Source organism: Pelecanus crispus, chromosome 2 (assembly GCF_030463565.1).
Source record: "Pelecanus crispus isolate bPelCri1 chromosome 2, bPelCri1.pri, whole genome shotgun sequence".
Lineage (NCBI taxonomy): Eukaryota > Metazoa > Chordata > Aves > Pelecaniformes > Pelecanidae > Pelecanus > Pelecanus crispus.
This window is the reverse complement of record NC_134644.1, coordinates 53,587,265-53,612,103: the sequence shown is the minus strand read 5'-3', so window position 1 is coordinate 53,612,103 and position 24,839 is coordinate 53,587,265. Positions and strand designations below refer to the sequence as shown.

General features: G+C 40.0%; 1 protein-coding gene across 1 annotated transcript in view; it reads left to right on the top strand.

Moving 5' to 3' along the window:
• Nucleotides 1-23,961, top strand: part of TRANK1 (tetratricopeptide repeat and ankyrin repeat containing 1) — a 57,550-nt gene extending 33,589 nt beyond the window's left edge. Inside the window, exons 13-24 of the mRNA XM_075728322.1 lie at nt 430-3,309; nt 3,917-4,116; nt 4,565-4,702; nt 8,505-8,645; nt 9,351-9,507; nt 10,089-10,177; nt 12,448-12,551; nt 14,178-14,310; nt 15,234-15,379; nt 17,162-20,238; nt 21,814-21,915; nt 23,144-23,961. Coding sequence (XP_075584437.1) covers nt 430-3,309; nt 3,917-4,116; nt 4,565-4,702; nt 8,505-8,645; nt 9,351-9,507; nt 10,089-10,177; nt 12,448-12,551; nt 14,178-14,310; nt 15,234-15,379; nt 17,162-20,238; nt 21,814-21,915; nt 23,144-23,256 — 7,280 coding nt within the window. The 3' untranslated portion in view covers nt 23,257-23,961. The remainder of the gene's footprint in view (nt 1-429; nt 3,310-3,916; nt 4,117-4,564; nt 4,703-8,504; nt 8,646-9,350; nt 9,508-10,088; nt 10,178-12,447; nt 12,552-14,177; nt 14,311-15,233; nt 15,380-17,161; nt 20,239-21,813; nt 21,916-23,143) is intronic.
• The last annotated feature ends 878 nt before the right edge of the window (nt 23,962-24,839 follow it).

Genomic DNA, 24,839 nt, shown 5'->3' with positions numbered 1-24,839 from the left:
TGGGTGGCATATTAAAATGAACCAAATGACCCCAGAACAATACCCAGAGCTGCTGCTTGTCCAGATGACCAGAGTCACCAGCCTACTTTGGGTACCAGTCAGGGCTGATGTTGGAAGATGAATGAATCTGTCTGCACCCAGGGGTTAAAAAAGGAACGAAATTGACTGATGCTACAGGAACAATTGCAGCACTAGGGATTTTTAAAGCTTTGCTGCCATTGCTTTGTTTTCCCGGATTTTAGAAAAGCTCGGTTTTGAGCTATTTCAAATAAGCATGTTTTACAAACATGAAATGTAGGTCTTTTTTATCTTTTGAAAGCAAATTGATTTTCATTTAATAGCTGCAGAAAAGAAAGTATTACAAATTGTTGGCCTACAAAGCAGCCTTGTAAAGCAAGTGATTTTTTTTGTATGTTCTCTTGCTTTCAGATGGCACTGGTTTAAACATCCTGAACTATCTACTTGATCTCTTTGCTTCAAGACCTTCTGACTTTCCATATCTTAATCCAAACGTACAAGACGAGAATGGAAATACAGTGATGCATGTTATTTTTCAGACAGGATTTTCAAAACAGGCTAAGAAAATAATAGAATCATTGGCGAAATTTGATGTTAACTTTAATATAAAAAACAAATTAGGAAGAGATGTGAAGCACAGAATTAAAAAAAATGACCCACTGCTACTTGCCTGGAATAATGCTGCACCGGAGAAAAAGAAGTACCGTCAAGATACAGCAGGGCACTTGGTTAAAACACCTAAGCCTGTTCCAGCCTCTGAGATTTCACAGCCAAAGAGTGCAGGGCGTTCTTCATCTGGGTCCTCATTAAAGGCACCATCTGGCAACGCAGCACATAACAGTTTAAAAACCCTGTGTTCTGCAAAGACAAAAAAAGATCAGTTGGTGAAGCAGGAAACAGAAAGAATAAATAGCCCTTTAACACTGCATGAAAGTCTAGTGCAGGAAATCACAGCTTTAATTCAGCAATTGAAATTGGGTGATACCCTAAGAAAGGATCATCCTCTGGTACAAAAGCCATCTTCAGCTCAGACTAATTTGGAAGCGGGAAAAAGTGAGTCCTTGCAACCTTGTGGAAGCATAGGTTATCCTGAAAGAAAAGGGGGTAACTGGGAGAAGAAGAAGGGAGCAGGGGAATTTAGTATGGCTCTGCCTAATGGAGAGAAGGAAGAACCGGAGGAAGAGAAGGGGAAGATTCTGGATATTGAGGCATATGTGCAGGAGTTTGATAACATGACCTGGGAAATAGAGTGCACTCCCGAAATGTTGAAGACGTTGGGCAGCAAAACTGTGCCTCATTATCTGAAAACTAAAACTATAATGACAATTAAGCAGCTTGGCAATGGGGAATGGACTAGGGGCCTTCAGAAGCCACTGAAACACTTGAAAGCTGATATCCAGCTGTATGAAGCCAAGTTGGACAAAGGTGCAAGAATGCTATGGGAACTTGCAATCGACTTTTCTCCTCGTTGCAGTGAGAGTGCGGACAAGATTATGGAGATAGAACAGACAAAAAGTCTTCCAGAAAAATCGGGTAGAGTTTACACAGAAATAATCAGAATTTGGGCCATTGTTCTTGACCACTGCAAGCTGAACCGTGTCTTAGATAATATATGCATTTCTTACAATCGTGGCTTATCCTGCATCTTGAGGAAAAAGCTTAAGGGCATAAACAAAGGACATCAGCACCACAATGTAACAACACAGAAGCGCATTCCACGTTGTTATGTTGAAGACCCAGAGGTGGAAGAATCAAAAGAACGTGCCATACCTGAGTATTTCCCTCCAGCCAGTCCAGCAGAATTGGAATACAATATAATGAAATTTCACAGCTTCAGTACTAACATGGCGCTTAACATTATAAATGATGTACAGTCTTCTGTTGAATACCCTTTCCGAGTTGGGGAGTTGGAGTACGCAGTAATTGATCTCAATCCAAAGCCCATGGAACCAATCATTTTAATTGGGCGAAGTGGGACAGGGAAGACAACTTGCTGCTTGTATAGGCTTTGGAAGAAATTCTGTTCGTACTGGGAAAAATCCACCTTGGCAAACAGCCCTCTGCTGGAGAGGCAAACATGGCAGCAAAGACAGTGCAGTGAGGTTGAAAAAGCTAGGTTAGAGAAGGAAGAGAGTGAACTAAAACAGGACAGTGATGATTCAAGTGAGGAGCAGGTGAGCAATGAGCAAGACCAGGACAGCGAGGATGAAAAGGTTCCTGCAGACACAGCTGGTGCAGAAATGAATTCATGTGACGACCGTGAAGAAGACCAAATGTGTTGTGCAGAAGCATTGAACAGGCTGGAGCACCTGCACCAGATCTTTGTGACAAAAAATCCTGTCTTGTGCCAAGAAGTTCAGAAGAATTTCATTGAACTTAGCAAGTCTTCCAAGGTAACCAGTCACTTCAAGCCCCTGGAGCCAAATGTTCACAAGCTACAAGACATTAAAGATGAAAATTTTCCACTGTTTGTCACCTCCAAGCAGTTGTTACTGCTACTGGATGCATCCATGCCTGACCCATTTTTTCCAAGAAACGAAGATGGAAGCCTTAAAAGAACTGTTGTTGGTTGGAGTCCTCAGGAAGACTTGGTGGTACCAAATTGGCAAGATGAGGATGAAGAAGGTAATGTTGAAGCAGAACATGGTGATGATGAAGGAGCTGCAGATGCATACTCTAGGGAAAGTGATCCTCGGACTTTTGTGACTTACGATGTATTTGCAAATGAATTATGGCCAAAAATGATAAAAGGTAAAAGCTTGTACAATCCAGCACTTGTTTGGAAAGAAATAAAATCATTTCTGAAAGGCTCTTTTGAGGCACTGAGTTGCTGTGGGGGTAAACTTACGGAGGAGCAGTACAAAAAGCTTGGCCGAAAGAGATCACCGAACTTCACAGAAGACAGGGTTGAAATCTATCACCTCTTCTGTCTTTATCAGCAAATACGATCGCAGAGAGGTTACTTTGATGAAGAAGATTTCCTGTATAATTTATCTCAAAGACTTTCAAAGCTCAGGGAGCTGCCGTGGTCCATCCATGAGTTTTATGGTGATGAGATACAGGATTTCACCCAAGCTGAGCTAGCACTGTTAATGAAATGCATCAATGACCCTAATGCCATGTTTCTAACTGGTGACACTGCCCAGAGCATAATGAAAGGAGTTGCTTTTCGTTTTAGTGATCTGAGGTCACTGTTTCATTACGCAAGCAAGAACTCCATGAACAAGAAGCATCGTGTTAGAAAACCAAAAAGGATATATCAGTTGTACCAGAACTACAGGTCCCATTCAGGTAGAGTAACAAATTTATTTATGATCTGAGCCTGTGCTCTTCCGATGTCACTAATAATTGAAGTTTTCTACTGGCCAATTCAAAGCATCTTTAAGCAGCCTGTTTTTTTAAGAGATCAGATGGTCAGCTTTTTCTGACATGTGAATTCTGTATCTTGACATCTCAACTGGAAAACCAAGAATGAATGTTTCTTAAGTTGTCATTTTTTGAACACTCATGCTTACTGCAAGTTTTGACTGTATTTGTTTGAAGGAAAACTTAACAAATAATCATACCCATGTTTGTTGTCCCATCCCCAAATCACTGGACTTTGCAGCATTGGTGTACTACTTCTGCTTTTCTTATTTGTTCTCATTTATGACCTCATTTTGTGAGGACACTGCTAAGCCTTTGTAGCACGCATTTGGATCTTTACAGGCCCAAGAATGAGGTCCACTCAAACTGGCAGAAACATAAAGTGGATCTTACAGCTTCTCTCTTCTCTTAAGTGTTTTTGTCATGGTATTTCTTGATTTCAAAATTCTAACAAAATCTTTTAAAACTGTGTTTGCGAGAGAGTATGAGACAGTCAGACTGAAGTTTAAAATCTGTATTCTGCTTGTTACAGGTATTCTCCGTTTAGCTTCTGGAGTCGTTGATTTACTTCAGCATTATTTCCCGGAATCTTTTGATCGGCTTCCTAAGGACTGCGGTCTCTTTGATGGACCAAAACCTACAGTCTTGGAGTCCTGCAGTGTTAGTGACCTAGCAATTCTGCTGAGGGGCAACAAAAGGAAAACACAACCCATTGAATTTGGAGCACATCAGGTTTGCTTTTCTTAGGTATATGGCTTTTTGCAAATTCTTCCAGCTCTGTTGCTAAATCACCATTTTATATGGACTGCCCACAATTTTCTTTTTTAAGCCCTTGTATCTCAGTGATAAATTATGCTTTGTAAACTTAGAAGCCTTTACTGTGTTGGTTTCCGTTTCTTCTTAACACGTCTGGCTCTTTCTGTTCTTTTTTGCTTTGTTCTTTCTGACTCCAAATTTTCTTACACCAGATCTATGACTGTCTTCTCGTTCCATGTGTTTGTCAGTTTCTAGCGGCAGCTTTGTGACCTTTTTTGCGGAGTGTGCTGGAATGTCTGTGTTAAGTGCCGTCTGGTTTTGAGAAAGCTCTTGCATTATTGTGAAGTTTGTGTGCTCCCTCTATGAGGCTGTTACCTATTTTTGCTTCCTAATATATTCTTTTCATTAATGTATTTTATGACAGGTGGTATTAGTGGCAAATGAAACTGCAAAGGAGAAGATACCCGAGGAACTCAGCTTGGCACTTGTACTCACAGTTTATGAAGCAAAGGGGTTGGAATTTGATGATGTACTCCTTTACAACTTTTTCACAGACTCAGAGGTATCTAATTCTTACCATTTTCTGAATTTTTGGTTAATGTCTTGATTTTACAAGTGGTCTAATTGGCTTTCCAGCTGGGGAAGGATTCATTGTTTTCTCTGAAGATTGTTGGTTTCATCACAGTAGAAAAGAGAGCTCATACGTTTATGAATTAATGCCTCTTCCCTTAATGCTGCATTTTCCTTCAGACTGGCTGCTGCAATTTAAGGGAGAGCCTTGGTGTCCAACACAACAGCACGCATGCACACACACACTTGCGCTACATGCCAAGACTACTGTGCTAGCTTACAGCATGTCCCTACCAGCTGCTACCTGTTCAGGTCAGAGCAGTCAGTGGAGGGACACTCCCTCACCCTCGCATACCCTTTATCTTATAGCAGGGCTCTGGGTTCCAGAAAACCACCTCAAACCCCCTGCTTTGCATCACCCCTCTGTTCACAGTGTGATATTTTTGGTGTGCTAGCTCATAGACTTGAAATCATTTGTCAGCCGCAGACAAAATGAAACGGAATGGGTTTGGTTTTTTTTTTTAATTAAAAGTTTAGTAAAACAATTATGTTTAGAATCAAATAGTGTCTGTGCGTTTGAGGGAGTGGAGGGGGTGTGCTCTGTAGCCATCCACAGCTTAGCTCCAGAAAACTCATTCTGGTCTAGCTCAGGGGTTGTCAGGGAACAGGATGGTCTCTATAGCGGAGACCATCATCTGTAGAATGGCCTTGGTTGAAGGCAGCTTTTTTCCTGGAGGTGTTTTGTTTTGTATTTTTTATGTACTTCCTTTTCCCCCTTAGTGGTTCTCCAGGGAGCTCAGACCCCGCTCCTCCAAGGTTTCCTGTAACTCCAGACCTGGCAGGGGTGTGGATTTTGAGGCTCCTTGCAAAGAGCTGTTTACCACAGAAGCCTCGCTGTTGTTGCTGGAGCATCACTGAGTCCCCCCGCCGCCTTCCAGCCAGGCAGTTGGCAGCATCCTTATGGAACAAGCCTGCAGAGACTCAAGAATGCCCCTGACTGAGTTGCTCTGCAATTAAACATTCAGTGTGAACATCTCTGTTGCAGATGCCCTCTGCCTCTAGCCCTCAAAACAGTGTCTCAAGATGTGGCTTTCAGCAGAGGAAAACCACAGATGTATAAAGGAAAACAGGGCAGCTTACTAGTGACTCTTCATAGGCGCTAGTAGACATTATGTGGTGAGGGTGGAATGAAGGAACTTGAGGTGAATGACCTTGAATCTTCCTTACTGGGATGTGGGGACAGTATTATAGTGGCTGTAATGATAGATTTCTCGAAGCTGATGCGGTTTTGGTGATGTGAGTTGTGCTCAGAAGAACAGTGAACTAACAGCAGAATCTGGAGTTGAGTGTGTTTAGCATTTTAACTCAGCTAGACTAATGTATGTCAGGCCTGGAGAACTGTTCCTGTCTAATTCTTCCATTTTCCTGTGAGTCATGAGTAATTGAGTTGATTTGAGCAGTTAAACAGGCAGGCAAGAAAGAAGCTCACCCTGAGGTTTTCTAGTTTTGAAGAGCTGAATTTCTGAACTGTTGTAAACACAGCAAATATGGCTGTGTACTGTTTATAATTTGTGGTGTTTGGTTTTTATTGGCCTTGAAAATGAGATACGAAATTAGTCTTGTTTCATGAAGCACGTTTGAATAGAGACTCAAAAAGGGAAAAACCCCAACCCCCCAAAACACAGCAAGCTGTTGACCAAACTGATACTACTAGTTGGTTATCATTTTGTAATCCATGACAGGCTTAGGAGTGTTTTGACTGATGATTTATTGCAATCTTAACTTCAGAATACATTTTGCAAGAAAACTTTCCTTCATTTTTTCCCATTAAGAAGACAGTTAACCTGTATCAGGTTGCTTAAAGCTCTGAACCGTGTGTGTGTGTGTGTATAAAAAGAAAGAGCGCTATTTCAGCCTTATTATGATTATTTTTCAGTTTGTGTCACAAACTTGGCACTATGTAATCAGGTTTCCATTAAATACCAAAAAGGGGGAAGACATAACAACTTAAAATATTCTTATGATTTTCTGGGTTGTTAGTTTTGTGTGGGACCAGGAACCTGCAGAAAGGTGTGATCAGGACCTGGCATTTTAGCATTTGTTACATGGCATGAGAGTGCACACCACTGATCTGCCACCACACAACGTATGTTTAAGCATGTTTGTGCACGTTCATAGAAATTTGTCACATGTACATACATCAGAGTCCGATATTCTCCAGCCACGCTTTTTTAGATATTCTATGTGAGTATTTTTTTGCTCATCTCTAAGCCTTCTTCCAAGGGGGGTGTGTGTTGGCTGGTGACATTCCACTCCCTGGCTCAGACCAGCACTAGCAATTACTGGTGTTGCACAGTGAGCTTAACACATTAATTACGTGAATGACCAGCCCTCTTGCCTGCGCACAGTGAGGGTGAGAATATACGCCTGTATGGGATACTGGTCGTTCCGTCTTCACGGCTTCAACCCTTTTGTTTTGTCCATGGCCGTGCTCTCCCCCTCCCTCCCCTCTCCCCCTGTCAGGGTTTACATACGCAATGATGACTTGCATGCCAAAGATGATGTGCCAGATGGCCCTCTTCTTAATCCACTGCCTTGTCCTGCCAAGGCTTATGATCTGGGCCCTGTTCAAAGAACTGCTTCTTCAGCGCACCAACCAAAGAACAGCAGCCACTTGCCTCTGCTTCTATGGATCCTGCTTGCTCCAAGTTTCCTTGGTGCTACAGGGACAAGGTTCGGTGAGTTGTCGCCCAGCTGGCCTGCAACTCACTGAGCTTGGTGGCTGCCCGTCCTGACCTATAGCCTCAGACCTTATCAGCATGGCTTAGATAGCAGATTTTAGCATGACAGTTTGCAGCTCATGAGTGTTATCCCACCACCATTTACCTTTCACCCTGCCCTGGGCTGGAAAGGAGCTGCCTGGCCCAGCAGACAGCACACCCCCACAGTGAGTTTGCCTGTTGCCACATTGGGAATTGTAGGAGAATCCTTGGCCCTAGAACTAAACCTTAAGCCTCGTCCATAGTGAGGGTAACCTGATTTGCTCCTTTTCCCCATAGACGGGTTATCCATTGTAGGGGTGTATCTTCAGGTTTCGCTGAAAATTTATAGTCCACCCAAAGAGGTTTTCATGTTTAATATCAAGTTTACTTATTTACATTACGCATTGCATGTGATCTGGATTTAGATGAGTAATACATAATATCCTGAAATCACAAGATAAGCATGATATAACAATGGCAATATACAGCAAAATCACAATACAAACACGATTCCCATTAGCAGTCTCTGTATGCTCCACCATCATGATGCTGGGCATCTGCAGTCCCCGGGAAGTAATACGTAGCTTGAAGCCAGCTCAAGCCAGTTGCACTCTTCCGGGTTTGTTTTGTTTGATGCTCAGTTTTTACACGTTCTGGGCTGAGCCACGTATTCACTTCCCCCGTGTTGGTCTGGCTGGCTCAGGAGGACATTACTCTCTACTAGCTGTTTCAGGGGAAGTTGTTTATGCAACCTGATGACTGCCTGGTACACCTGTGTATCTCAAACAAAGGTTACCCTCCAATAACACTTGTATTGAGATGAAGTTCAGCTTTCTTGATGAAAATTGGTGGCCATTCTTTACATTCTTCCCAGACATAATATGTTTTATTTCTGCCCATCTCCTGTGAGCCTTCTTCAGTTGTGAGGGTGTGTTGGTCGGTCACAGCACATGACCTTATGTGCATATGTAGGCAATAGTGATTGCTGCATACAAGTAACCTCATTCTAACCTCATTCTTTTGACATTTTAGGCTAGCAAAGAATGGAAGATCATTTCTTCTTTTACTCCTGATTCAGATGTGCAAGTAGGAAGCAAATTGCTAATCGAAATGCCATTAGAGGATGCTACTGGTATGCAGAAAAGAACTCCTTTTAATGTAGAAATGTACAAGGTGAGTTTTTCGTAACATTGGGAATAGAAAGGATAAACTAAATTCTTTAATCTTACAAGTAGGGAAATTTCTTCAAGAAATACTTTCATCCTGTAGTTCCATGTTTATCAAGGTTGCTTTATCTTTTTTATATTATTTTTTATATTATTTGTATAATATAATCTTGATTTTGAAAGATAAGAGGTCTTTTGCAAATGTAATTTGATAAGAGAATAAAAACTGTGTAACAGACTTTAGGTATATTTACAGAACAGCTGTGGTTAAAGCAAACAGCAGATCAGCTTGTCAATATTTATTATTACTTCAGTCTGTTTTCAGATTGGTGTCACTACCTTAAAATTAAGGAATTCTTAGAATCTAGTGAGTCAGATTTTCAGGATTGTATGGTAAAAAATCAGCAATTATATGTGCAAGTGATTAGAAGGAAAATGGACTGTCACACCTGCAGCTGCTAGATTTGCTTTAGCAGTAGTTGCATGCAAATTAGCTGAACAATGGCTTATGTGATTGAAAAATCACATATTTAATATTTAGACATGCTTACTTAAAGATACTTTCTTAGTTGTTATTCATTATGTATATATTTGCTGTTTTCTTATGACTGCAAAGTTTGTTTCTTTCTAACAATTTAGGTCATCTGGCATTTCATTTATTTTATTTTGGTGTGTTGCTTTTTTTTTTTTTTTTTTTTTGGTTCTGCTTCAGATGCTGAATGGAGAGCTAAAGCAATTATATACTGCCATTACAAGAGCCAGGGTCAATCTTTGGATCTTCGATGAAGACAGTGATAAACGGGCTCCAGCTTTTAACTATTTCATTGAAAGAGAATTTGTTCAGGTTGTCAAAGCAGATGAAAAGAAAGGTAAAGTTATCCTAAAACTTTCTTAAAAGACTGTAAGACAGGACAGCCTACTCATGCTTTCTTGCTTTTACGCTGTGTAATAAAGAAGGTTAAATTACTTGGTCCCTCTAACAGTATGCATTGATAACTGCCCTTCAAATTTCCACTGATTTCAGCGGGTTTTACTTCTTTTGGCTCTAAAGATCAGTTGTACATGTTAATACATAACTTCATTGCTATTTCATTAGTATCATTTTTCCTGCACAGTAATGAAGGATGTTCATGGAAAACCATCCCAGCTAAAAGTGATTTATCAAATAAAAGAATTTGATTTCTGTAAAGACAGTGGATTTACTCAAAGTTTTGTCCAAAAACCAAGCATGATTTTTAAAGGTCCTTCAAAACCAAACCTAACTTGTTGATTTTCAGTGCTGATTGAGAGATTTAAAATGTATATAAGTCATAGTTACCATTACTGGTGTGAGCACAAATCATAAAGAGTTTGGAACATTATGAGATGCTAATGCTTAGTTTTGGTACATGGTAAGTGGTTTCTATTCTATATCCATTCTAACATAAAATGATTACTCCTGACCTTCTAGATTTAGACGACAGCATGTTTGCTAAAACTTCAACTCCAGAAGAATGGATTGCACAGGGAGACTACTATGCTAAACATCAGTTCTGGGAGGTAGGAGCATATGTTTATCTGAAATAAGGTTTCCTGTCTATTCTGAAACCTTTTCTTTTTCTTTGCATCTATAAAATTATCTGTAAACTTTCAGTTGCTCTGTAGCAGTGTAGTTTAGTTTGTGGTTTGTAGTTGTGTATGTGTCTACGGACTACTTGTAAACAACTTGCAAGAAGTAAGTAGGGAGAGCAAGCCTATTGTCTGTAATCTTAAATTCACTACCCAGAAATTTGCAGTCCAGTTTTAATGTACATAAATGAAAGATGATTGGAAAAAACAATTATTAGCAACAACTGGAATTGACTGGAATTTGTGAATCTAAACTACGTGCTTGACAAGATCATTACACATTACTGTAGGAAAACGAAAACATTTCTTGGAAGTATATTGATTTGGGTGGTGATCTCAGAGCCCTTTTATGGTTTTTTGAACAGTAATTAGGGATGGATACAAAACAGACATTAACGAACAGCACATAAGAACCAAGGGAACACTAAGAAAACCACAGAAAGAGAGGCAAAATGATGTTTTTGTTCCCTTATTTAAAGAACATGGAGATTTTACAGTCTTTTATTTCCTAAATTGATAGCTAATACAATCCAGATATGGGATGACAGTTAATGGAATGGAAGCAAAACCCAGCCAGGGCAACGACACCAATAAATTATTCTACAAGGAATTAAGGGATATCTCTAGATCAACTGCCCTTGTCCTTCTGGGTGCTTTTAACTTCTCAGACATCAACTGGGAATATCATACAGTGGACACAAACAGGTCCAGAGGGAGGTAACTGTCCCACTCTACACCCTGGTGCGGCCCTGCCTCGACTACTGTGTGCGGTTTTGGGTGCCTCAATATGAGAACAACATCAAACTATTAGGATGTGTCCAGAGGACGGTGACCAAGATGGTGAAAGGTCTTGAGGGCAAGACTTACAAGGAGTGGCTGAGGTCACTTGGTTTGTTCAGTTTGGGGAAGAGAAGGCTGAGGGGTGACCTGATCGCAGTCTACAACTTCCTCAAGGGGGGCAGCAGAGGTGGAGGTGCTGATCTCCTCTCTTTGGTGCCCAGTGATAGGACACGAGGAAATGGAATGCAGCTGCATCAGAGCAAGTTTGGATTGGACATTAGGAGAAGGCTCTTCACTGAGTGGGTGGATGGTCACTGGAACAGGCTCCCCTAGGTCACAGCACCAAGCCTGTCGGGAGTTCAAGGAGCATCTGGATGACGCTCTTAGTCATAGGGCTTAGTTTTAGGTAGTCCTGCGAGAAGCAGGGAGTTGGACTCAATGATCCTTATGGGTCCCTTACAACTTGAGATAATCTATGATTCTATGAAATAAAATTTTGGATACTTTTTTGATCATGATCAGGCTTCCATTTTTTGCTGATAGCAACATACAAATTTTTGTGTGGAAAATAGATATTTTGGCAAAGCAAAAATTAAAATAATCAGCTGCCACTCTACAGACACAATTTATCTCCCCTTGAAAAAAAAGGCAGTTTCCTAAATGGACAAAAAGGTGTTTAGACAAAAAACACACAGCTGAGAAAATGTCATCTTGAAAACTGAAATGTATTAGCTGTATTATCTGCTATTCTGTTTTCTTTATAATCCTGATCTTTGCTTATCATTGCTACATTAAGAAGAAATTATCTGGTGAATTTGACAGTTCTAAGAGTGGCTTGCAATGTGCAATTTCCAAACAGAAGCAAGTACTGAATTAGTGGATAGAATAAAGAAATAACGGTGTTGCAGAATGAGCAAGGTGATTATGGAGCAAACCTTGCTAGGAGCATGGTAACTCTTGATGCTTCTCTCCAGCTTATCACAGAAAGGGCATGGTGTGGTAAAAGCATGAATGAATGTTCCATGCTTTTCAATTTAACTTTGCACACATTGGTTTTCCTAACTTTTATTAATAGAATTTATGTGGCAGATGCCTGGTGACTTACCAATTAATGGTTTAGGCCATCATTCAAATTGTATGTGCTATCTGTTCTATCAGCCTACCAGGAATTTTGCTTTCACTACTTCCATGTAAAACTTTGTAATTAAAATTCTAATTGTGATAATCACATGTGGACTGACTTTAAAGCTTTTCTTTTTGTCCTAAAAATATACTGCAATGTTTTACCTTTACCTTCTTCCAGGAACCCTACCAGTCTTTCTGTTTTCCGTTACAGTGACTGTAAAATTAAGTTTTGCTTTTATGTGATAAGCCATGGGCTGGATGCACCTGTGTGAATGTTGTGTATGATTTCACCCCAGGTGGCAGCCAAATGTTACCAAAAGGGAGGAGCAGCTGAGAAGTCAAAACTGGCCCTGGCACACGATGCCGTTCTCAAAGTGCACTCAAAGAAAAGCAGCCCCAGGTAAGTGTCAATGCAGATGAGCGAGTGTCATTCTGCGGTGCCAGACCACAAGGGTGTGTGCAGGGGGAGGTTCCCACCACAGCTGTGGGACTGGGCTGGAGACATTGGAGAACCACGCTGGCAAGGTGTCTTCACATCTCTGTCTGTGGGTGGCAGAAGAGATTTAAGAAATTGGAAAGTCTAGCGCAGCTCCAACAGGATCTGGGGCACTGCTCCCTCTGGGGAGTGGTGAAAGTGGTTGCACCCTGTAGGCTGTCCAAACCAAATGTGGCCATCGAAAGGGCTTATGTGAGAGAAAAGCAACAGGATTTGTGTTACCTCAAGAGGCTTTATATTCTTAGATATAGATAGAAGAGCATATGCCATCAGCAGTGCTCAACTCCAGTTAATCCCACTGCATATTCACAAAGAAGGAATGGTGTGCACTGGGGAAGAAAAGCTGCTAACAAAAAGTGAGCTTTGAGGTAAAATTAGTGTTAGAGTCAATCTAAACTAAACAAGCAGAACTAGTTCTGAACCAAAGGGCAATTTTAAAGGGACAGATTTTGAGATTAATCATTTAGTTCATGCTGTCAGCTGGGCAAAATAGGTCAAGGGTTTGACAGGGGAGAAAGTTTGCAGTTTCCTGAAGAGGCTGAAAAACTGTTTGGGACTTGTCTCAAATAAGACAGGAAAAGACTTCATGGGGAGGACTCTAGACCTAAGTGAATTAATTCCTGTTCGTGCTGGGGGGGCTGAAAACTAGCAGTGATAGCAGAGTGGGTAAGGAATGACTAGATCAGGCGAAGCTACCACTGAAGGGAGAAGGGGGAAGGTCTGGAGAAATGTTATGACTGGAGTTAATCAAGGTTTTGCCTTCTTTAGTTACCTGTTTTATATCAGTGGCCCTGGCTAGAAGTATAAGGGTACTCATAAAATTTCGTGATCATAGAGAATTTGTTGGTGAGACTGAAAAAACTTATTTTTAAGTTGTCTGTAAGCTCGGGTGCTTGTCAATTGGACAAAATTTGAGGAGAAGAAATTGGGTATATTAGGAGATATTAAGTTGACAGAACATATGTAATAATGAAGGTGTGAAAGTGGCATTTTTTTTTAGTAGAGGTATGAATGCTGGTGTACAATGCATAAGTAAGATTCCTGTGTGCTCTGTGATATGAAATTCTTTGTACGGTTCTGATCCTCCAGGCTCAAGAATGATGAATTCAGACTAGGTCTGGGAAGAAAATAGATGTGCTGCAATGATACCAGAAAGGCTGGGCTTGTTTAGTTATACAGAGCAAAGGCTGAGAACAAATTTGATTATTGTCTTTAGTGGCATTGGGGCTAAACAGCAGAAAGGAAGAAGGAGCAAGTTAAGCTAGAAAAGAGCAGCACAAAACCACCCTAGTATACTTAGTCTGATAATTTACAAAAAACCCCTTTTTACTGCCAGAACAGTGAGATTCTGGAACAGACTTCTGGACAGAACAGTGTCAGCCCAAAATACCACTGATTGTAAGGTAATACCTCATCAGGTTATGTACGAAGAAGAACACATGATGTCAGTGTTGGTGGGATTCAGTGACAGATCATGTGATCCTAAACTTAATTTGGATATAAGTGGTAATTTTCTCTTACCTTCTACAGGGAAAAACAGATGGAATATATGACATTGGCTAAAACTTACTTGGAATGTGGAGAACCAAAACTGTCACTAAAATGTCTGTTTCAATCAAAGGAGTTCCAGCTTTGTGCAGAACTGTGTAAAAAGTTAGGAAAGGTATTAAATCCTCTACATTATCCTCTCCTTATCACTTTCCTTTTCCTACAGCTTTTCTTCCCCTCATATTACTCATAAGGTAATAGTATTTTTGTGTGACATGGTAGTAGCTGAACTAAAATAGCTCTGTAAGCTGGGCCATTCAAGAGGAAGCATTTGTCACAGAATAGCCAGAAGAGGAATGAAGACGACAATGATGCAATTATGCAGTTTAGGTTTATTTCTTTGGCTTTCCTCAATAGTCACCACTAGTCATTTCTGCTTTGCAGTCGAAAAGTTAATTCATGCCTGATTTCATGAAACTTAAGCTGTTACTTCATTCAGTACTCTGATGATACTGAAACTTCACTGATTACAGCCATCTAAATGGAACGTTGAATCTTGCAAGGATTAAGTAATGTACTAACAATAATTTTCCAAGTGTATGAGGATATTTAAATAAATATCCTCAACATTTTTTACTTGCAGTGCATTTCCACCAAAAGAATGTAAAGTAATTGTTCCCAAATACTTAAAGCTTAAGATACAAGGGTAGGGTTCCCATTCTGAATCCATAACTGTTTTAATTTAATCCTGTTGATTCTGAGAAATTTTCAAGTCAACAGAAGTGTGTGTGGTGTTATTTTTTAATAACAGGCAGAGCTGGGTGAATAAAAAGTACTTTGGAAATCCTGTATAATACCTTTAATTTTACATTTTAGTTTTTCAGACACAAGTATTTTGAAGTTTTTTTTAACATCTGTTCAGTTTTAATAATGGTTACTTTAATATTTATTTGATTACATTCAGATACTTTAATTACATTTGATTAAAGTGTGCTTCTATATGAGACACCTCCATGATGCAATTACTATATTTATTCGACTCATGTAGTTTTGACTGTTTAGAGCACTTCAGTTTCATTACTGACTTCTGCATTGCAGATGAAAGATGCTGCCGTTTACTATCAGAAAAGCCAGTGCTACAAAGAAGCATCTGAATGTTATGAACAAATTGAGGAGTTTGATCTGGCAATTAAAATGTATTGTCAGGAAGAACTCTATGAAGAAGCAGCAAAGGCAGTTGAAAGGTATGTCTTCCAAGGTGGTGTTGGAGTATAGTTATCTTTCTCATTTCCAAATTCAACATAATACAGCTGGCTCACCATAAAATTTTCACAAGAGTTTTGGCTGGTGACTTTGTTTTATATGAAGTTAAATTAACTTTGTCAGAGTATATCGCTTGGGTAATGATAACACGGTGAAAGCGTTCTACTGCATTCACAGCTGGAACAGTGACTACTAGCTTCATTTTCCTGGGAATTTTTTCCAGTCTATTACTAGTCATGCAAGTTCTCCTTCAGCCAGTCGCTGAACTAGGTTCTTAGGGTAAATACGACAAAAACATTTAATAGAAGTATTTAATACTTCTATTTTAAGAGTGAAATAGTAATGGATTTAGCCACTTAGTCTCTGACTTCTGTAAGAGTATAACCATTAGATGTGTAGTATATAATGCAACAGTCGTTGTGACAAATGAACTATTTGTCTCTCAAAATCTTTAACTTGGAGCAAAGAATAGTAATTTAAATGATCAGCTTGCACCACCTCTCTGACAGATTCTTGGTCCCAGTGTCTGAGATGAACTTTTCCATACCATCTCCCCTGTGCTGGCTCAGGGCAGTTAGGAACTGCCTCACACTGTGCTTGATAAACTGATTTTAATAGTATCTTTTTGACAGAACTTTGCACCTGGCACCATCCCTGTGACCTCATTAGCACATTCTTGCATAAACAGTTCATTTATTGGCCAAACCTTTCATTACACCTAAATTGATCGATGACTTTTAAAGAATATATACACCAATTAGAATTCTAGCAAGGCCTACAGTTACACACCTTTACTGAAATCCTTTGTGATGTACCTGTAATAATGGGAACTGTTTTTTGAAGGACTGAGGTTGCTTAATATGTAGAGGTAGTTTGATCAAAAAGTTCAAGAATTGAAGTCACCTTACCAGCTAACGATTTTTTAAACCAGCCTCCCCAAATCATTCATGCAAATTCATCAGCATAGGTACAAAAATCTGCACTCCCACGTTTATCATGAAAAAGATGATAATGAAAGGCTAATGATAATTTACTCACCCATCAGGATAAAATTACTCCTTCTTAGCATGCAGGAGAGAATACTTTTGCAAGACTGGCTTAGGGGATATCTTAATAATTTCACATCAGCCAATAATAATTAATAACTGAGTGTTTTAAAGTGCGTGTTTTGAAAGATGCAACCAGGTACTTTGCTCAGGCACTCAATAAGCAGCAAAGTATATGTAGATACATCTGACAGAATTTAAAGACCTGACAGAATTTAAAGAGTTCTCTAAACTGAGTGGTTTATATAAGTTTTACAGACTATTGTCTGTATTGGCCTGTGGAGAATTCATTGAAATTCTGATTTATTTCATTCTGGCTTCTGTTCCTGTAAACAACGATTCTATATTGAGGCTTACTTTATTAAACAGAAGATTATCACTGGTAAAATGTGATTAAAATAATTTGTACAGTGATTTGACAGCATGGAGAAAGATTCACTAATGCTGTAAACCTTGTGATCTTGTTTGTACCAGAAGTTTTAATGATCTTGCTTCAGACAGCCTTATGTTGTAGCTAAATTCTTTCTGTAGATCTTTTAAGATGATGTGATTGTTTTTCACGGGACAGATGTATCACTTGAAATAGTTGGCCTTTTTGAAGGAAGGGCTTCTGGGGGCAGGTATTTGGTTAATGTCTTGGAGGCTTTTTAAAAATGCAGTATTTTTTTGTCTAGGTTAGTCATCTATGGTAGTAAACTGATGTATCTATTATTTCAGGTATGAAGAGATGTTAAATACAAAAGGACAAATGGTTTCCAAGCTCTCATGTACAGCAAATCAGTTGTATTTGGAAGCAGCTGCAAAGTATCTAACTATGAACAGAACTGAGAAGATGATGCAAGTCCTCTCAAAACTTGATATAGAAGATCAGCTTGAGTTTCTGAAGTCTCGTGGATGCTTGTGCCAAACAGCAGACTTACTGAAAAGGGAAGGTCGAGAGGAAGAAGCTGCAAAGTTAATGAAACAACACGGGTTTGCTCTGGAAGCAGCCAACCTCACAGCTATAAAAGAGTTTCGTGCATCATGTTTGCTTGCTGCAGCACGTGCCAGTGTGACTCGCTGTTCAGAGTCAGACCTGATGGACGTGGAGGCCATCCTAAGAGAAGCCCTCGAACTTTGTAAACAAACTGAGCAGAAGTCTGGCATTGCTGAGGCTGTGTTTTTGCAGGGAGTTCTGAAGGGAGACTTCGCAAAGCTGAGCGACGCATACTGTCAGTTCCTATCTCTGAATCATGCTGCTGGTGCAGTTGAAGCTCTCTTTGCATTATGTCGCTGCAGCGCTCCTAGCCAGAACATCCTCTTTATGGCAATGCGTGGCTTAATGGCTCTTCTGAGTCTGGTTAAGGGTTTGAAGAAAGCAGCCACCAATGCGGGGAAAGATATGGTGAAGTCATGCTTTGCCTATTATGGGATTGTCCCAACAGGTGACAGTTGCCAGGTGTCTCAAAATGAAGCTGAACCCATTCTGAAGTTTTTGTCAGACCAGCCAAGTCTAAAAGAGAAGAAGAAAAGAGGTGATTTCTCAGTAAGCACAGAGGAGGTAAAATCGGCTTTGAATCAGCACTTGTTAAGCAGGTTGTGCTCTATCACCCATGAGTTACTGAACAAGCATTACCCTGGTATTTGTGTGAAGTTCATTGTTGGCTTGAACTGTGAAGATAAAACCTGTGAGGATTACCATAAGCCCTTGTTGCGCCGTGAAGCAAAGAAAATATTCCAGTGTAAAATGCATCTGGTGGCAATAAATGGACTGCTGTTGGAAGCCACGCACACTTTCCCTGCAGAGCTACTGAATCAGTGCAAAAGCTTTCATGACATTTTGACTGCTGATAAATATGCATCGTGTAAAGCCCTCCTGGAAGTGTTTTTTCCTAATCATTTTCATTTGAGAATACTGTCTGAGAACCCAAAGGCATGCAAAGAAATACTGGAATTCAGTAACATTATTTCCAGACCCTGTAGAGCGATGTTGAAGGAGTACATCATGTGGAAGTTTAAAAATGAAGATACTGCAGCCAGAAGAGAATCAACTGACTTGTGGCTAAGTGCCATGCAAGTTTTCATCTTATCTTCGGGATATCCTGAAGAATTTGAGAAACTTCTTTTTAAGGAAGAGGATGATTATAACAAAGAGCTAAACTTCGCTTTGCCAAAGGCAAAAAACTTCCCAAAGAGTAAAGGCCAAGGAGGAAAGGCCAAAGGAATAGAGGGCAGACATGGTATGTTGCTACCTGACAAAAATGCTGAAAATGCGGGGAGAACGCATTTGTGCTTCATTCGACTTCTTGAAAATTCACTCGAGCAATTCTATGTTCATAAGAACCCGGAAAACTGTAAAAGGTTTTTTTTCCGTTTTATGAACGTCCTGGTCAAGAAATGCACGAGGCACCTGATTCCAAGCATAGGAAATACAGTGATGTTGTTGGAATTCCAGTATATTCTCTGTTGTGCTGTCCTGATGCGTCTCTCCAAGAACATTACTCTCTGCTTTCCAAAGAGTTACATTGCTCTCATTCATTACTGGGAATTTTTGTTCAGAAGCAAGGACCATAACAAAGAACTTAGAGACACATTTTCTATCATACAGGAGTATAGACCAAAGGACATATATGTAGCTGTACAGAATTTCAGATTTCACCTCTGTTATCTAGCAGAAGTTTTGTGTGGAGCTTGTGGAAAGTTCAATGTCCTTCTGGATGCTTTCGAGGATCCTGATTGCATAACTTCAGGGGAGGCTGAGCGGACTGTAGTGCTGTGCTTAGTGATGTTACTGAATGCTGACCAGGTGCAGAATTCTAAATATAGATCCCTCTTATGCCACCACTTTCCTAAAATCAAGGCGGTGCTGAAATCAATGAGAAAAGACTCTCCCTCTAAAGTGCCTGAAAGATTGCTAAGGGTTGTGGAACAAGTGAGTGATGCTACACATGTAAGAGAAATCGCTGCAGGCCTGCAAGAGCTTCTGACAGAGCGAGACGCAGAGTACTTGGTTGACTGCCGATGGAAGTGGGACTCTGCGTACACTCAGGGGCACCCACCCATACGGGGCATCCTGTATGAACCCATAAACCTTGACAGGTTTATGACCTCTTTGGATAAGATAGAATACGCTGACGAGCTAGAAAAGGAACTTGAAAGGGTTCATTGCTTAGAGGACCAAAAGGATCCCCTGGAAGTCATTGCACTCAGCAAGCAACAGAAGCAAGAACAGAAAGCATCTGCTCAACGCCAGCTGCGTCGTGTCTTCCATTTCGTTTCTCTGTGCGTGAAGTGGAAAAGGAAGGCCTGCTCCAAAGCTGAGACTGTTGCAATGGAAGGAGAGGAATTTTTATCAGAGATCTTCAAAAAAGCAGATATTGACCAAACCCAGTGTGATCTCTGTGGAGTCAGATTTATCCAGAGCTCTGAGAACTATTTCAGCCAGTCAGAAAACATGGAGGCAGACACTTCTGAAGCTGTGACACCAACAGAGATCAGTGGGGAAGAAAAGTTGCATGCCGAAGGAAATGCAATTTCTGTGGCCGGTGAGGCTTACATAGAGCACAGGAACACAGATGAACACAGAAATAATAATACTGCCTACAAATCCTATGCCGACTTTTTCAGAAGAAAGATAGATCCAATAATACATGATGGACGGGAAATAGTGGAGGCCATTATGGAAAAGACTTACACCTGTGACCATTTAGCATATAATGAAGGTTCCAACTTACGCCAGAGAAAAATCAAAGAGAATATTAAGATGATTTCAGATGCAGTAGAGGAAATCTATGAGAGAAAAGCCTGGGCTAAAGGTAGGACCTTTCCAGTTTTCTTTCAAACAATTTAGTATGTCATTTGTGGCCAAACTTCTAGACCTGACGAAGCTCCATTTGAAAATCTTAATGTGGTCAAGAGAAAGGTATTTTCAGGTATTTCAGATAGTTGAGGAGAAGAGGAACTGAGACAGCTGAAAATATTAAAAAATATATTCTCACTTCTTCCAAACACAAAGTAATACATCAGATAGTACAGGTAAAGTGAATAGTGGTGAATTTTAGTAAAGTGAATTTTAACTACATGATCAGATGTGCTGTGTTCTCTGAATTTATACAGTTTTACAGCAGCCTGTTATATTAGACCAGGTAATCTACTAATTTTTCTACTATTTCCTACTTAGTTCTGCCAGCCATAGTAATTTGTATATGCAGGGGTAGAGTGTTAGGAGTACTCGGAGTCAGGATATCTCTGACTAGTCTGCCCTTGAGCTTGTAATTTTGCCAGGGCTCAGCAAAAGTGGATACTTAACTACAAATCTGTGGGGTGTCAGGCACTCAAAGGCAACCTTAGTATTACGAAGTCCAGTAAATTATGGTACTTAAGAGATGCATATTTTGATACTTGATTTTTCCCCCCCCTTACGCTTAAAGCATTATCTATGCTGATTTTTGCAAGTGAAATTGAATCACTGAATGAGTGGCCTAGGAGCAAAATTGTTTGGGGTACTTGCTGTGGGAAAGTGACATCTTAAATCAAAACATTGTTACTGGCTTTAGTTGTAGAAATCCACCAACCCTGTCAAGCTGTCACTTTGCCTGTGATGTCTGACAGTAATGAAAAACTGTAATATTTGATATGTTCATCAGCTCTGATCAGTGAAGTATGTTAAATTTGTAACTTAACTAAAACTTAGGTTGTGGTCTTCATGTGTAAGCTTTATCTTTACTCCTAGTGGAAAGCTTTTGCATATGGATGAAGTCAATAAAGTTTTGCTTATTATTTAGTTGGCTTTCTGCTCAATGAACCATGATAGTGATGAATATGATATATGTAGTAGGCTTAATTAGGTAATAGTTGGTTTTGTTATGACAATTGCTTGATGAATGTTACCTTGTTCTTCCACTCAGTGAAAATATATTTACAGAAATGATTTGCCTTTGAGATTTTTTCCCTCACTTTGTAACAAGCATTTTTCAAGTCCTTAATGGTGCAGTTAAGCAAGGGCTGCAACATCTTGGGTCCGTGTTTTACTTTGACTTGTATAATTTCAGAGGGATAATGAAAGCCAGGAACTTTAGTACCCAAAAATAGATAAACCAGAATGTTTTCAGGAGTTTCAGGTATACCTTCAAAGGTACAGGACAAGGGTGGAGAGCTTCTCCTCTGATAGTGCTAGTAATGTTGATTGGAGTGGCGAGTAATACCTACAGCATCTTCATCCCCAGTAGTGAATTTGCCCGCACATGAGATCACTGGTGACAGAGACTTCTTGCTTTGCAGCATCATCATACAGCACAGCTCTGTGTTAACTTCATTTTGTGCTTGGCTTTTAGCTGCTGTCCATCTCTCAGCTAATGTTCTTACAGAATGTTAATTGTGCTCCATTTCAGCTGAAGAAATAATAAACAAACATGCCAACAAATTGGTTGCCACCATTGATGAGGCTCGTAAGTGGCTGAAGAAAATGGAGTCTAATAGGATAAAGGAAGAAGGTATGTTTTCAAATTACACAGGTTTCTGTGCCCTGTAGAGGACACTGTTCAGTAATGGTCTCTTAGCATCACTTTAGTCTCCAAGTCAGCAGAGTTGTGGATATTCACTTACCCGCTAGGCAACAAGAAACGGGCACCTCCATAGGGGCACTCTGGAAAACATGAGTTAACCAGTCTTTCCTCAATGGCTCTTTAGAGCATGAGCCTCGCAGATGGTTACAGGGTGGCCAGAATGGAGCAAGTGTCCTCCCCTGGCCCTCAGTGGATCCCAGCCTGCATAAAGTATGTGCGTGTTTGTGCACACAGGCACACACAGATGCACGTGTAACTATGGTTCAAGTGCAGTCTTCAGGATGTAAGCTTGGGCAGGGGGGACAGAAGAGAAGTTATCTTTATCTTCACCAATAAGATAGTGCTGTTTCTTAACTGCTGCAGCAGTACATTTATGGGCAGTGTGGATCCAAGTTCTTGGGAACCAGCTTCCTAACAAAACCAATCCTTAGCTTGCTTTTAAGAGTTCTGTGGAAAAATACTATATGCGGTTGTTTTTCTTTTGTTTTCACTTCCATTGCACTTGGTTTCACACCAGAAGTAACATACATTGATGCAGTCTGTTGTATCACAGACCTCTGAGGACAAGTTTAAGACTTCGTTGTGCTTACCTGTACGTTTAGGTTTAAGCACACATTTAGGTGGTAAGTTAGCAACAATTGCATAAAAATGCAGCAATGGAGTGATTAGCTTTACAAATTGCACTATATGTAAAGCATTAAAATAGCTCTATTTTAGAAAATTTGATTGTGATAAAGCCTTGTTACACGTTCCAAGAAAGATCTAGTTAATGAGACTATACGGGAGTGCTCTCATAGTCTCACAAGCAACATTTAGTCTGTCTTGGAAGTCAGTAAGCAAATGTATTGTCTGCTGAAACTGAACCTTGAGAGAGGAGAGACATATTTCTTAAAAAAGTCAAAAGCAGTAACAATAGAAACAGATTTTCAGTGTAAAAATTAATTACTAGTGCAGCAAGTGGCTTAGCAGTCTTTGCTTCCTAGCAGAGCTCTTAAGCACATTGTCATATTAAGCCAAATACTTCTTAAAAATGATTATACACATATGAAGGTATATTATGACATACAAAATAGCAATGACATAGCTTGGCATACTATTAAGAGGAAAAAGGTGTTGGGGTTTTCTATTCTGCATTAATTTCTTGTTTTTAATATAGGCTCTGTGCATGACAGAGACTTGGAAAATGAAGTGGAAGATGAAAGCATGGCTTTTGAAGAACTTGTCTATAAAAAACCCTCAAGAAAAAAAGGAAGATGTGGGAAATGTTAGTTAGAAAAAATATGCAGGTAGCTATTCTACCCTATTAACAATCTAATTCTAGAATTAAAAAATTGTTAAAAAGAAAAATAGAGGGAGGGGGTCAGAAATGGGAAGAGTCTGAAGAAGAAGAGCAACTTATGCTATTGGTTTTTTATCACTTGTATTGTGTCAGAATAATTACCTATGAGGTGGTGATGTAATTGTTAAAACCTATGAGAGGACAAATTTCCTTTCAAACCTATGTGGTAGCTTGAAAGTAACAAAAAGCCAAAGAAACAAACAAGTAGAAAAAATAATAATGTTTCTGCCTTATCTCAGGGGTATTTTTCCACTCAGTCTTCTTTTTCTTCTTCCCTGTTAATTTACATCATCATTCTTCTGAGCTGGAATACTCAGAAAAATAGAAGGATAGTTTCTCTGATTTTAAGAGGTTTTAATCAGTGTTTTTAGGTTACCATTGTAAATCTGCTGTGTTCTGAGTCTTGTTTGGAAATTTTTGAGTCTTCAGGCGAGGTACTTACAGTATCTCTTTTTTCTATTTTTATAGACAAGAACAGTAATTTCTAAACACATTCATATTTTTGACAGTGTACATACTTCTAATTAGATAGGTATGAAAGTTATGGATTGTATTCTGTTTGATCAAGTTTTGATATAAACTGTTACCTGTTGCTGATGGAGTGAGAGTGCACTTCACTTGTAAGAGAGAAGCAACAAGATTCAATGGCAAGGTACACTTGATTATTTACTGCGTAGAGGACAGGGTCAGGCAAAACTGTCAGGGAGACCCTCCCGTTGAGTCATGAGGTTCAGAGAGGACCCCCTTGCTTTCTAAACTCCTTCTCGGAGAGAAGCCTAGGTGCAGCTGGATCCAATCCTAGCCCCAGACTTGTTCAACAGTTTATGTCTAAAGAATTATATATGCGCGATCAATCCTTTATATCACTTAGCTAAGATTTCAAAGCTTAGCATGCTATTAGTCACCGAGGATCTGTTGCAGCAAGAAATCTCTCATTCTCGAGGAGTAACCTTGAGAGGCGTCCCTACTCAAGGGGAGATCCCGGCATGCAACCCGCTGCCGTGCAGGAGAGCTCAACGGGCTGTCCACTGTTTACGGAGTAAGATGATTGACTTATAGTCATATTTGCATACCAGCAAGAGGTCTGGGTCAGTAGGCCAGACAGCCCTCGGCTACCGTGTTGCCATCCGTCTCCGAAGTCCAGCGTAAGCTGGATGCTGCCAGCAGGACCCCCACTGGTGGTTGTTGCTTACGTGGGGCAGGCGGGGAGCACACTGCCACACCTGTACATACTGAAATATAGATAATCTTTCTTTAAATGAGTATTAAACATTTTAAGTGTTTTGTAAGTTGTAATTGATAACAGGCTTTTTGTAATGTATAATAATGTTTTTATAAAACCTGTAAGATTTTTAAAATCACTTGATCTTGTCTTATTTTTTGAGTGCTTTCTGAAAGCTGTATGTGACTGACTGCATGAGTGAGATTTACAAGTTGGGTCAAGAGTATCAGCTCATACTGATGCTGTTTTCCTTCTGGGATTTCAAAGTCTCCAACATACTGTAGTCTCCTT